This window comes from Humulus lupulus, chromosome 6, assembly GCF_963169125.1.
Source record: "Humulus lupulus chromosome 6, drHumLupu1.1, whole genome shotgun sequence".
In the NCBI taxonomy this organism is placed as follows: Eukaryota; Viridiplantae; Streptophyta; class Magnoliopsida; order Rosales; family Cannabaceae; genus Humulus; species Humulus lupulus.
The window spans coordinates 8,546,549-8,562,031 of record NC_084798.1 but is presented as its reverse complement, the minus strand read 5'-3'; the positions used below and the strand labels follow the sequence as shown (position 1 = coordinate 8,562,031).

General features: G+C 38.1%; 2 protein-coding genes across 2 annotated transcripts; both read right to left on the bottom strand.

Annotated features, from left to right (window-relative positions):
- Positions 1 to 5,345: 5,345 nt before the first annotated feature.
- On the bottom strand, positions 5,346 to 6,551 carry LOC133784643 (receptor-like protein EIX2). The gene has a single exon (XM_062223934.1). The coding sequence runs from the start codon at positions 6,549 to 6,551 to the stop codon at positions 5,346 to 5,348; it is 1,206 nt and encodes a 401-aa protein (XP_062079918.1).
- A 19-nt stretch (positions 6,552 to 6,570) lies between these two features.
- On the bottom strand, positions 6,571 to 7,923 carry LOC133784642 (receptor-like protein EIX1). The gene has a single exon (XM_062223933.1). It carries the CDS (start codon positions 7,921 to 7,923, stop codon positions 6,571 to 6,573), a length of 1,353 nt encoding a protein of 450 aa, XP_062079917.1.
- Between the last annotated feature and the right edge of the window lie 7,560 nt (positions 7,924 to 15,483).

Sequence of the window (15,483 nt, the reverse complement as noted above, 5' to 3'; positions counted from 1 at the left end):
ACACGGGGATCATGACCCCACAGATAACTCGATGGCTTAGTTACAAGGGAAACCTTGTGAGGGTGGATCCCATATAGCCGTACAGTGGGGTTAGCCGCCAAGTCAGTAAAGTCATTGTGTTTTAGCGGAGTGTACCCCTTTGGTACGGGAGGTGAGTATTCTCTGGGCCGTGGAGGCCACACGGGGATTAAGACCCCATAGATAACATGATGACTCAATTATATGTTTTCAGTATGCTACGCAATACTATGACTTATGCGAATATGCTAGACATGATGCTCAGTTTACAGTTTCTAGTTGTGCATTGCTGTTATGCAAAGTTTATTTTGGATAGTAGAATCATAAGTTGTAGCTAGCTTCCTTACTGAGTGTTATAGCTCATCAGTTACTCTGTGTGTGTAGGTAAGGGCAAAGCTTAAGGAGCAGTGCAATGAGCTGGAGGGGATTCTGTCTAAAGTATGCATACTGTGAAGCAACCGATCTATAGGGTTGTCAGGGTTATCTTAAGTCTTCTGCTGTGTCCAGTAACAATTTTATCAATTTCATGTTTACCAGTTTTATTTAAAGAAAGCCCAATGGCCATAGACTATTTCTTAAGTTATATTTAACTACATTTTGCTTTTAAACTATGGGATCCCATCCAAATACTATTTTATTTCAAAGTACTCCAATGTAAAATTTTCTAAAAGTTTACTTAGTTCTTAACGTCCGATTTTTACCAAAGTTGACCGTAGGGGTCCAGTTGACCCCGGGTAGTCATAGTTATATTTTGGTGGGTCTAGTTAAGAAAAGTCAGGTCATTACATTTACGATTGCGTACACTTGCTAGCTCTAAATTCTCACAACACATTACAATTTCAGTTTTTGATACATTCTTATCGGACACCTTTATGCATTAAAACTCTTATCCTTGAGCATTCATGAGAGTATAAGTCATTAATTGACATAATTAAAGCATATTAGTAATGGAAGTCAAATTTGGGATAGTAACCTAACAAATTTTGGACGCATACATAACTAGATTGCAAATCTGATTCTCGATATCAATAGTTAATTCGTATGAGCACTACACCAAAACACGTCAGTTAAAGCAGTTGACTGACGCCGTTAACTGAAATCAACATTTGTTGCAGTTGAGCACTGCCACAAATGCATGGTCATTTACGTCAATGATAACACTGACGATATTAATTGGCAAAGTTTGCGTCAATGGCGAACTAACGTCGTTAATGCACTGTTTGCGTCAGTGAGCAACTAATGCTAATGGCATGTTTGCTGGGACATTGACTCAAATAGTTAAGCAAAATGCGCGTTTTTGTTGCTATTAGTTTGAATATATACTAGTTTTTTTTTTAACAAACTTCTAGATATATTATCACCCAAACCATGAAATAAGCTTTTGAAGTGTATAAAAAGAGGATAGTTGGCAAGCTTACCTCTAAAAGTGGGTAAAAATGAATTTAATAAATTTGTAGCTATTTTTTATTAATTAATATTAAAAGTGGGAAGTTATCGAGTTTTTTTTTCCATATTGTTATTTATATATTCAAACCCATATCCTTATGATTTCAGTAGAATATAAATAATTATTAGACATATTTTAAACATATTAGCACTATATACTTAGGTGACCTACTCTTTCACAGTAAGTTTACATAAACACCTAAGATTTTATAAAAAAAAAAATGAAATCTGGAACAAATTAAAAATACGAAGGAGCATAATCTTACTGTTACACCAAATTTTGAGAATGAAATTTATGGCCTCGAAATACAGACTTGTAAAGTGTAAGCTCGAAATAAGCAAGTATGCCACGTCATCAGCATATACGCGGTTTGAGTTTGGCAATTCCGCTTGGCATTGGTGAGCTCGGAGCTACATGCGATCTCAAAGATGTTTTGAGGTTACAAGTTAAGCTCGAAGCCACAACTGAAAAATTGTAAGAATTAAACTCTAGTATAAATTTCATGATTTGTTCTTATTAGCGATCTAGCACTAGTTAAGAATATTCGAGCTTAGGCATCAAGCTCGAACCGATGAATCTTCTTCGAAGTCTGAGTGCAATTTGAACGTTCATTGCAAGCTCGAGGAGGATGATCTCCGAAGGTTGAGCTCGGTAAACTAGCTAAGGACAAGGTTAACCAGAATGACGAGCTCGTGTCGAAAGTGTGTAAATTGTATGTTCGAGGTCAGTAATCCAGTTTGAACGCGGTTACTGTTTGAAAATCCCTATTCCTTGGGGATTTGTTGTAATTTGATAATAAATCCCGATTATCATGATATATTATGTAATTAATGCATTAATTTGTATTTATTTCAAATTTGAGTTGTAACTTCCAGAAATAAGAGGTAAGATATTTTGTAAACCAGTCTATAAATAGAGTGGAGAAATTCATTTGTAGACAGAGATAATTTGAATTCCACCATTCAATAATATTGACTCGTGGACTATGCATATTTTAACTGCTGAACTACGTAAAATCTCGTGTGTTTTTATCAGTTTTCTTAATTCTGTGTTTAGTGCACTTCTAATTTAAGTTGAGGAAAAACGGCGTCAACGCTTACGTACAGAATTTTATTTTGTAAACAAAGTTTAGAAATTTGTAATAATACAATTTTTTTTATAACCAAAGTTTACAAATTGTTATCTATATATTTGCAATATTTGTAAAATTCCATATTTATATATACACAGGGGCAATCGAATATTCAGCAACACATAAGTGCCGACCTAGCGTTTCCCCTATATATATGTACACATTTGCATACATATATTTATATGGACAAAGTTTTATTGATCTTCAAAGTCCATCTATCTCATTTTGATTTCTATTTTTTTTTTCCTTTGTCATATGTTGAAATATCTCTCTGTCGTGAGTTTATTTTTTGGTGTATTGCATTTTATTTTGTATGATTTGAGGTTGATAAAACAGGGAGAGAAGTATTTGAAGAAAAAAGCAATTAGCCGTGAGATACTATTAAGACGATGATATACAACTTACTTATTCTAATTTGGATTAATAACAAATGTTTGGCATCTAATTGGATATTTAAGCCACCTGATCATACTTATATTATTTTAATTTGCTTGCTTGCTTTTTTTATTATTATATTTTATTTTCTTTTGTGGGGTTGATCTTAATTCACGAGTGTTTGTTTGGTATATGTGATAGTTTTAGAGTTAGGAAAAAAAATGTCTAGTAAAAAATATGCATCAGAATATGAGAAACTAAAATAGAAAAAAAAAAAAAAAACACGTCATAGAAGTCACTGTTTTAGTTGACAAAAGTTTGATAGAAAATTTGGTCCAAAATTTCACAATAATTATAAAAGATGGTCAAAGTCAGTCAATGGTCTTTTGTCGGTGGAAATATCACTCAAACATCTTATAATCATTTTATATATTGCAAAAAATATAAAAATATATCTACCAAAATTTGTAAAAAAAAATAAAATATCGTGAAAATTAATATGTATTATAAATTTTAAAGGATCCGTAAATTTAGAACAATTAATGTTTTGTTAATATTTTAAAGTAATAACTAAAAGAAGGAACAACATTTCAAGAAAATGACATACATGTACAATATGCACAATTTATTTTTATTTATAGAATTTATAAATTATTTTTATAACAAAATATTCATTTTTCTTGATTTTAAACATTAAATTAGCCACAAAGGCTTTCAATAAGATTACTGCCAAACAAAAAAGTAATCAGTCCTTTCTAAGTTATATATGGACGTTTACATGAATGGTCCATATATATTCTTTGTTTTTTTTTCTTTTATATGTAAATATATATATAAAAAACAAAAACTGACAACTTCAAAAGAAATTTAAAAGCAAAAATCTAGAAAGGCCCAAGAAATTTCCTTAATAATATTTTCATGGAGTAATAATAATACAACATGTAGCGACAAGGAAGACCAAATATGTTATTGATTAAGTCAGTTAATATATTTAATCTTGTTATACTTAACTATTTGTAATTTTAATTTAATAGAATGATTAGTTATATCATACGACATGTTGCCGCAAATACGTCACTAAACTGTGAAGTATATATAGTAATGCTAAATTTTTAGTATTTAGTTGAAATACTTAATGTCTCAGTGTGGAAGTTTTTTCATTATATATGCTACGTTATAAGTTTCATATGGTTCTCTTGTTGCATTCGTCTGCTTGTGAATTGATTTATTGTTATTTGTTCCTATTTTATTTGTTGTTCAGCCTAAATGTGTTTATTTTGATAACTTTAATAGAATATTCTAAATATTTAATAAAATATGCTTTTAAAACTAACTTAAAATAAATATTTATTAATTATATTAATATAAATTTAAATTTTATAAAATATCATTATTATAATATTATTTAATATAATCCTACATTTATAATAATTATATTAATATAAATTTAAATTTAAATTCAAATGTTATAAAATATCATTATTAAAATAATATATAATACAAAATTATATATTGAATAATTATATTAATATAAATTTAAATTTAAATGTTATAAAATATTATTATAATATATTATATAATCCTAGTTTTGTTTACTAAATATATTAATATAAATTTAAATAATATAAAATATTATTATAATAATAATATATAATACATAATTCTCATGTTGTGATTCCACAAAAAAAATTCAAACATGAGAAATCATGAATTTTATTGCCATTGAAAATCATACATATCTAATATTCCATCAAAAGAAAAGAAAAAAAAGACAAAGATGCACACAGTGAAAAAATTACGAAATTGTTCTTCCGAAAAAATGGATATTACATATGTTGGAGCTGAAAAAATAAAACCTTATAATTTAAAAAGCACAAGTTTTATTTTTAGTGGATTGTTCATCTTCCAAAAAGATAAACAAAAATCACACGACAATAAAAATTACAAAACAGTAAACTTATAAAGCATCCAGACAATTTATAAATTACAAATAAATTGATCTGCTTTTAGCACTTGAAATTTCAAACCGCCATAGCTCCACTCCATCGTATGAGATCATCCAAAGCTATTTTGTAAGTACACAGTTCATAAATTCAAATAAAAAAAATTAAATTAGAAAAGCAAAATAATTGATAGCAACCTCCTAGAGTGATTTTAGCCCATTTAAAAACATAGAAAAACCGAAGTATATAATACATTGCCTGCTAATTAATTTGAAAAGATTCTCTTCAATTGGGCCATTTTGATAGAAATTGTCACATAAAGCCAATTCTCCATGCTATTTAAGAACTGGAAATAGGCAATTCTCCAAGATTTTATAAGCAAAATGTTGGCACAAACTCCAACAAATCCAACTCCAATTCTCATATGAAACTATTTCATGTCAAACCATTTGTCATCGTCTTCAAAAATGATTTCATCACGATTTGAATCTGGGTTGCCTTGTAAAGTTTCATCTCCAAAGCATGGCTTTGGTAGAGGAGGTCCACAAAGTCTAAGGTTTCCTGTATAGCTAGAAGCTTCAAAACTTTGTAGTTGAGTGCCTGTGGGGATTTTTCCAGACAATCGGTTGTTCGACAACTTCAAGTAGCTCAAAAAGGATATTGTAGCTAAGCTAGAGGGAATTTCACCGAAGAGCTTGTTGTTGGACAGATCAAGCGATTGTAGATTGCTCAATTTCCCAACCTCCTTTGGGATAGCTCCATGCAAATTGTTCCATGATAGGTTAAGTTGAATTAATTCAACAAGATGTGTTAATTCTTCTTCAATTTGTCCAATCAATTGATTGCTTGAAAGATCAATGAGTCTTAATGATCTAAAAATCTTTTCATTCTCAAGGTACACTCCTTTCCACATAATTACTAGTGATACTAATTCAAAGAGTAATGTAGTATTCTCACCAAGAGGTACATCCACCCTAAAGCTATTGCTTCCAGTCTCTAATACATTGTGATCTCGTTTTTCCACCATAGAGGTAAAATTTTCTAGACATGGAGGGATAGTCCCAAATATTCTATTCATGGAAAGGTCCAGCATTTCAATGGCATGGAGATTACATATATTAGATGGAATACGATTACTGAGTTGATTAGATTTTAGAGACAGAAAGATCAAATTTGTCAGATTTTGGCCAATCCACAATGGAATTTTTCCTTCCAATGCATTATCTCCAATATCAAAAACTTGAAGCTGCTCACAAGTTTGTAAGGATGAGGGTAGATTTCCTGAGAAGTTGTTGTGCCTCAATTGCAAAACTCGAATTTGTAGTAATAAACCCATTGACTTTGGAATAACTCCGGATAAATTATTATGACCTAAATTGAGAACAGCCAAGTTGTTCAAATTCCCCCAACATTCAGGAAGGCTTCCAGATAACAGATTATTTGAAAGGTCAAGAACATGTATTTTGTGATGAACTACCAGCCGTGGTTCGCACAGGAAAGATGTTAAACTGGTAAGCTTATTATTTTGAAGATATAATTCATCAGAGGATAAAGACGATGGGATAGGACCAGAGAATTGATTGAAAGATAGATCTAGATAATTCAATTTCGTAGTCAAATTGCTAAACCAATTCATTGGAATAGTATCTTTGATCTCATTGTGTGAAAGATCGAGAGCTCAGCCAACTAGGAAACTTCGGACCTAACTTGCAAGAGCTCAACCGTATAGAAGTTAGTTGAAATGGTGGAATCCAAGTGGAGTTAAATTTTATTGCTAAGGAGTTATATGACAAGTCTAGTACCTCCAAGTTGGAGAGATTGTGAAAGTGAACTTCAGAGACGAGACCAGAAAGGGAATTTGCAGAGACATCCAACTCTCTTAGGTATGGCAGCTTTGAAAGACTAGGGAGTGGTCCTTTTAATAGATTATATCCAATTCGTAATTCTCTTAGAAAGATGGGAAATGAGTTCATTTCAGGAATGGATCCTCGTAGTTGGTTTGACGACAAATCCAAAAATTCTAAAGAATCCTTAGTGCAGCCACCACTAAGCCATTCTAAAAAATCATGGAGTGTTGTATTGAAAATGTTCCCAGTCAAAGACAACTGTTTAAGGGTGCAAAGATTTCCCAATGAATTTGGTATTTCTCCTTCAAATCCATTCCCACTTAAGTAAATATTTTCAAAATTTCTCATATTTTCAAAAGAATTTGGAATAGGACCTCTGACGTTACTATAATATAGAGTAAGGTTAACAAGATTGATACTCACATTGAACAACCAAGGAACTGTTGTAGGATGTATGGAACTGTCGGAGACAAAAAGATTTGTGAGAGAATCAGACGAATTTTTATTGGAAGGAGACAAGAGATTTACTTGCGGAAGTTGACAAGAATATAATGTCAAACTTAACAAGGAGGGGGCTGCTTTAATTGATTGAAACCAGTCTATGGCTTTGGATAAATCAATTCTCGATATTCTATAATGTCTGAGGGATGTGAGACGAGAAAGCCATTTGAGATTGTCAGCTTTCAATTGACCCTTACTACCAAGATAGAGAGAATGCAATCTAGTAAGATTCCCAAGATGAGAAGGAATAGCTCCAATAAAAGGATTATGTCGAAGATCGAGATATCGGAGTCTTGTTAAAGAGCCAATAAACTTTGGAATTATAGTGAAGCTATTGAAACTAAGATCGAGGTGCCTCAATTGTTTCAATTCAATCAACGAGGGACCAATTTCACCATGCAAATCATTGCGACGAAGATTAAGGAGAACAATATGATGAGTTTGAGTTAAGTTATCACACCTGATTCCTTCCCAGGTACAACAATCTCGTCGGCTACTTGTCCAGGAGGATAGACGGTTGTCTCTATCAACAAGGCCTTTCTTAAAACCAAGAGGAGCTTGTCTCTCACTCTCTATGCATTGCCCACTTCGTTCTTCATTGCTACTCGTAATACTCCATACATGCACAAGCACAAGCACCAGCACTACTGCAACTCTCATTTTTAATAGATAGCTAATTCTGTGTATACATACATCAAGTTAATCCATTTATATGTATATATATATAGATATGAAAATGAAAACTTAATACAGGAAGATAGATGGGTTGTACTTAATTGACTTTTATGTCTTCGAATTCTCTTTTGACTTTTATGAGATATTTCTTTTGTTCTAATTTATATATTGTTGACGCCGTTTTTCGTCAACAGTGAAAGAGCACGCAAACAATAATTAGTAATGGCCAAAAAATATGATAATACAAAACACGATTTTTACGTGGTTCAGCAGTTAAATCTGCCTAGTCCACGAGTCTTTTTTATTAAGCTCAAGATGATCTCTGAAAATTCTTCAAGGATGAATTCTTCAGAGTTTTCTCTCAATGTTCAGAAATTCGGGCCCTTTACAATGGTGCATGATTTCTCTATTTATAGAGAAAAATGCAGAATACTATCCCACATATTTTGGGTAGTTACTCTTTATTTGAAAATAAATCAAATGGCTTTAAATACCTATAATCCGATATAAAAGGAAACGTTCCCTGAAGACTAGGGAGTGTATAACTAATCAAATAATATCCCATGATTTCAGGGGATTTACATCAATAAATGTAGACCACGTCTCTTATGGACAACACTTGAAGATGTTCAAGGTTATTATCATATATCTCCAAGGCCTTATTCTCCCAGGTCTCACATCAGCTTTTGAGCTAATGACATCTCCCGAGGTCACATGGCTTTCGAGATCGTACTCGCATCAGGCTCGGAACCCCTGATCCGAGGTCATCCCTGAGGATAGATGCATCTCGGGTGCTACCCTTCGAGATCGTGTGGATTTCGAGGCCACCATATTCGAAGTCGTCTCAGCTTTTCAGGCTCGATGTATAGTCTTGAAACATACTTCAGACTTTACAAGTTCATTCGCTGAGAATCCAGCTTTCGAGGTCACATTTAACATGGCTCGAAATCTGGGTATAACATCTTGCCCCCTCAAAAGTATTTGTTCGAATCCTACGAGAAGGAAACTTTTGAACTACTTTCTTCGGGAACCGTACCGTCATATACTTGAAAATGGACACGCGTCATTTGGGTATTGCTCATTTATGGTACTTGAGTACCTTGGAAACCTGCCCACGATCATTCGTTTGCCACCTTTTCGGTACCATCATGTCATCGCCCCCTTACCGTTGGATTTCATGAGGATTCTGGCCAATGGCCCAGATTAATCCTTTTTATCACCTTTCTCCCTTTATATTAAAGATCTTCTTCTTCCTCTTATTTTACACGCATCAGAAACAAAAAAGGGAAAGGACGAAACCAGAGACCAACCCAGAGAACCTCTCTCTCGTGCATGTTCTCCCAGCCGAAAAAACAAAAGACCTTCGGTTTGTTCGAGTCCGTGAGCTCATATTTGCAGCCTCTCCTTCAGTCAGCAATTTCTCTGAAATCGCCATTATTGTGTAAGTGTCCAATCTTTGTTTTCCCTTATCCTAGTTTTTGTTCATATTGTTCTTGCTATGTCTTTGAATGTACTAGTTTATTTTCTTAGTACAAAACGTTAGGGAATTTTTGTCTGATAGGCTTTTATGTTTTAAGTTTCCATACTGGGTTTACATCACTGGTTCATATCCAGTTTTGATGTTTGAGCAAGATTTCTGTTTTCTGGGTTTTAAAATTTTAAAAAACGTTTCTTGTACACCAAGATATCAGGTATAAAACCCTGGCTTTGACAAATGCACGATACCCAAGGTTACCCTTTCTGGTTATCCGCCACTCTTTTTCCCCTGATTTTTGGGATTCTAAAAAAAAATTGTTTACTCTCCTCCCTTTCTCGTGGAACGCGCGTTCTGACCCTTTAATAAAGGTCTTACTATCGAGATTGTTTTGTTCCTAAACTCCGAGCTCGTCCTATCGAGCTTGTAATTCCTGCATGCATGGCCCTCACCATTTTTTCTTTCTCGCTAGATGTCACAGAATCTGGAAAGACGGTGGGGGTCGTTGCTGGCAATCCCTTACTCGCCAAAAACCCCGAGCCCGGAATCGTTGTTTTCTCGGAATCAACGTCGAATCCGTGAGTACGAGTTTGCACGCGAGCAAGAGGATATTCGAGCTCATTACCGCCGCCAAATAGACGAGGTCATAGAGGGGAAGAGGACAACTCTTCGGGAGGCCCTTTATCCAGAGTCCAATTCAGGGCCTAGGCCGATCCCCCTCGACCCCGCATTAAAGGTCACCGTCGCGTATAGTCCAGGAGAACTCCAATTTTCATTGATGGGGGAGCCTTCTTCCTCACAGCCAAGGAAATAGATCTTCGAAGCCGAGCACTATTGGAGCTCGGTTACCTCGACAAGTCAGATAACTGACATTCTGGCCCTCCATGGCCTCAGGTTGTCAAGTTCTTTGAAGTGTCGAGCTCCGGCCGCTTACGAACGAAGCTGTTACGCCCCCGGGGATCGTGACAACAGGCTGAGATACGCGACATGGAGCCAGGAACACATGAAGGCGGGGGCGCTGTTGCCTTTGAAGTCTTTTTTCAAGGACTTCACGGATTTTGTTGGGTTGGCCCCGTTCCAGCTCAACACCAATTCTTACAGGGTCCTGTCAGCCCTAAGGTCGTTATACCACGAGCTGAAGTGGGAAGGACCTTCACCTCAGGAGATTTTATATCTCCTTTGTCTGAAAAGCAACCCCTCCCGAGCTCAGGGAGGAGATGGCTTTTACTATCTTTTGAGCTATCCTAAAGAGAAAAAGGTCTTTCAAGATCTCCCCAATCATCCACCTGATTTCAAAAAAGCCTTCTTCTGGAAAGATGGCCTGTCCCCGTCTCGATATTACTCATTCAGGCAGATTCGTAAGTATTCCAGTTTTCTTTATCTCTGTGCTCGGGATTTTAGCTGTAAGATCCGTAGTTAGTTGAAATGTGTCTTGCTCTCCAGCCAATTTTCAGCGTCCTACTCCTGACGAGGCAATGAAGGGACATAGAGAGACCCTGCTCCAACTCCCTCATGGAAGGAGGTCTCTCTTGTACCTTTTACATGAGGATAGGCTCCGAGCTTGCGGGCTCTTGGGAGATGGCCAGTCCACCTTTGACTGGTCCAATAAAAAGTATGAACATTGGGAGTAGGTGCCTTTGCCCACAGGCGTCCTCCCTCCGAGGAGAGAGGTGAGGCCCCCACTTCCAGTTCGCAGAAGGAGTCCGTCATCGAGGAATGAGGCTAATGACGAAGCCTCGAGTTCGGACTCGGATGAAGGTAAAGCCCTCCTTACCTCGAGAATGTGGTCCCCCACCTTACTAAAGCATAAGCCCGATAGGTTAGTTTCATGCCTGCATGATAGATACCACTTCTACATATGGAGTTGGGTATAGACGCTTGTGTTCATAGGTTTGATAGTTGGCTCGGGAAGTATGACACCATGTATACTTCAGACGAGGTGTGGAACGGGATAGCTGTTCAATATGGGACCAACAATTATAGGGACCTTTCAAGGTTGACGTCCACCTATAGGGAAGGTACTCCCCCCGCCTCTTCTGAAGATGGGGGAATTTCATGGTCCCCGAGCTCTAGTTCGGGGGAGAGTTCCAGTTAGGTCTTTTCTTTACTTGGTTTTTTCTTTTTTATTTTCCAAGCTCATTATCATTATGTCTAACTTCGATTGGAACTGTGCAGGTGCCATGGATCCCGATCTCGACACTGTGCTTTTTAGTGATGAGGGGACTGGAGCTCAGAAGAGTAAACGCCCGAGAGCCTCGCGGAGGTCCGACCGACCATCCAAGGTCCCCAGACGCCTCGAGAAGACCCCGACGACTCAGGTTACTGCGAGCACAACTGCGGAACCGATTGTCCAGGTTGATGCGTCTGGTTCAACTGCGCCCGTCTTGCTTCCTCCGACTGACACCCAAAAAACAGTCGGCCAGCCCCCGAAGAAACCTTCCGTCACCAAGGTTCGACTGCCGATGGCCCAACCTCATATTGAGGAGTTCATCCTTGACGGCATCGCTTGGACCCAAGGGGCTGTGCTTAGCTCGGACGTCCTCTCTCGAGTGGGTCAGAGCTTTTCTGGCTTCGGTGCCGACCATTGGGACCTCGTGCACAAGGCCTCAGACTGTAATACTCTTTATGATAAGAGTATTGAACTCACTGCCACGGTAGCCTTCGCAACTCTCCTTTAACTGTTTATGCCTCAGCTCGCGATCTAATTTGTTCTTTGTATTTCAGGCCCTTGTCGTTTCAGCACAGCTTAATTATAAGCTGACCAACGAGGTGCACACAAGTATGTCTCTGGCCCAAGAGTCGAGGGATCTCCAGCTTAAGATGGCTGATGAACTCAAGGACTCGAAGATTGAACTTGAGAAAGTGAAGACTCGTCTCGCGGAGCTGGAGAAGACGAAGGCCGAGCTTGAACAGGCGAAGACTCGTCTTGTCGAGCTAGAGAAGGCTAACGCTAAGCTCGAAGAGGAGAAGGCTGCTACTTTCGACATTATGGAAAGCGAGAAGGCCCGCCTCCAGAACGAGTTCAAAGAGCAGAAGGAGAAGGCGGTTGACCAGGCCATGTACAAAATTTGGGTTGACAATGCCGACCTCGATACCAGCTTCCTGGGCCCTCTCGAGGCCAAATACGTAGAGCGGTGGAGTGCCCGTCTTGAGGCGAGTGAAGCTGCTTGAGAGGCTGCTCAGAAGGATAGTCATGCTATTCGTCCTGGGGGGTCTAGTGTCGTTGACGTCGGAAAAGCCAAGGGAACTGCTCCTTCTTGATTCTTACCTCGGGGCTGCGTCCCTCTATTGTTTGTAACTTCTTATTTATGCCCGTAGGGCTAATACAATTTCTTTTATTATTGACCTATATATGCTTTACATTTCTCAGCTCGAAATATTTTGCACATTTTATATTGATGAATCATTTATGTTTATTTATTCATACAAACATAGTGTGGATTTAGGCTCGAGACTCGATGCATTCATGCATCGTTTGCTCGAATTATCCGCTTCCGATCTTGTTATTTATCAAGGTCGGATATTACTTTAACCACGAACCCGAAAGTACTTATGGTATGTAATGTGAATGGTTTAGTTATATCTTTTTGCTTAGTTACTTTTTCTCGTCCTCGGTTTTAACTCCGGGGTTATGAGTTCGAAACTATTTTTCTTTAAGATATTCCAGCCTCGATCTCGACTTATCTCGAAGTAGGTTTAGGTTCCTACTTATCGTCGATTAGTTTTTTGGCTGGTTTGCTCCAAACCTATTAAGTTTGCACATCTGGTTAAATCCAAACGTTATTATCTTTTGATAGTTCGGTTGCGTCCAAACTATCTAAGCTCGTGTATCTGGTTAACTCCAAATACTTATAAGTTTTTGATAATTCGGTTATGTCCAAACTATCTAAGCTCGCGTATCTGGTTACATCCAAATACTTTATGTTTTTGATAATTCGGTTATGTCCAAACTATCTAAGCTCGCGTATCTGGTTACATCCAAATACTTTATGTTTTTGATAATTCGGTTGTCCAAACTATCTAAGCTCACGTATCTGGTTACATCCAAATACTTTATTTTTTATTTTTTAAATCAATGGTATATATACCGATGATGCCCCCTTAATATCCTATGAGTGTGACCATAGGTTATTAAATTAAGAGAGATTACAAAAAAAAAAAAGGATAATATATTGAACGAAATAGATCTTTATTTGATGGAATTCAAAAGCAAACAAACTAATACAGATAGAAAGTCATGGTTACAGGCAACATTTTTCCTACACTACTGATAGTAAGGTCTAAGGTGTTCGCCATTCCATGCTCGTGGTACCAGGCTCCCGTCCAATCTCGCAAGTTTGTACACATCGGGATGGATGACTGATTCTATCTGGTACGGTCCTTCCCAATTCGGCTCGAGCACTCCAGCTGCTGGATCTCGTGTTGCCAAAAATACGCGTCTCAACACCAGATCTCCCATTCTGAACTTTCGATCTCGAACCCTCTTGTTGAAATACCTGGTAGTTCGTTGCTGGTAAGCAGCGTTTCTCAGCTGAGCCTCTTCCCTCTTTTCTTCAATCAAGTCTAAGGTTTCCTCGAGCTGATCGTGGTTTGAACTTTGATCGTAAATCTGTGTTCGGATCGTTGGGATTTCGACCTCAATGGGAAACATTGCCTCGCAACCGTATGCTAGAGAGAACGGGGTATGTCCTGTTGACGTTCGAGTTGTGGTCCTATATCCCCATAGGACTTGGGGCAATTCTTCAGGCCACCGTCCCTTCGCCTCCTCCAACTTTTTCTTCAGAGAACTTTTGAGAGTTTTGTTCACAGCTTCGACCTGGCCATTCGCTTGAGGGTGAGCTACTGATGAAAAACTCTTTATTATGCCATTCTTCTCACAGAAGTTGGTGAACAAGTCGCAATCGAAATGGGTTCCGTTGTAGGATACGATCTTCCTCGGCACCCCATATCGGCACACGATGCTTTTTACTACGAAATCAAGGATCTTTTTTGAAGTTATAGTTGCCAATGGTTCAGCCTCTATCCATTTCGTGAAGTAATCGACGGCGAATACAGCATATTTTACTCCGCCTTTGCCAGTCGGGAGAGAGCCTATGAGGTCGATGCCCCATACCGCGAAAGGCCATGGGGAAGTCAACATGGTCAGCTCGGATGGTGGAGCTCGGGGTATCGTGGCGAATCTCTGGCATTTGTCGCATTTCTTCACGTACTCGAAAGAATCCGTTTTAATGGTTGGCCAGAAATATCCTTGGCGTATGATCTTCTTGGACAGGCTATGCCCCCCGGTGTGATCTCCGCAGAACCCTTCATGAATTTCTTCAAGGATCCACTTAGCTTCGGGAGGGTTACGCACCTAAGTAACGGCATGGAATATCCCCTCATGTACAGCTTCCCGTCCAAAATGGTGTAGCGGGGAAGTTGATACATCAACTTTTGAGCCTGGTTTCGGTCTCTTGGAAGGACTCCGTTCTCGAGATATTCAACTATTGGGGTCATCCAGGTAGGCTCTGTGTCGATCATATATACATCTTCCTCTTCTGGATCATTAATGCTAGGTGCCGAAAGGTGTTCTATGGGCACGGCGTTCAGTTCTTCATTTTCAACGGATGTGGCGAGCCGAGCTAAGGCATCTGCATTTGAGTTCCGCTCGCGGGGAACCTGTTCGATTGTATAAAATTCGAAACACTCCAATGCGGATTTTGCCTTCTCCAAATAAGCTGCCATTCTCATACCGCGAGCCTGGTATTCTCCCAAGATTTGATTAACCACGAGCTGGGAGTCACTGTAGCAATGTATAGCTCTAGCTTTGAGTTCCTTTGCTATACGAAGTCCCACGAGTAAAGCCTCGTATTCAGCCTCATTATTCGACGCTTTGAAGCCAAATCTTAAGGCAGAATGAAATCTGCTCCCTGCGGGGGTAACCAAAATGATCCCTGCCCCCGCTCCATTTTCGTTTGATGAGCCGTCGACGTAAAGTTTCCACAGCTCGTGGGCCGGGGTTATTACCTCATCGTCGGCTATGCCAGTACATTCCACTATAAAGTCTGCCAATGCCTGTGCCTTAATGCTTG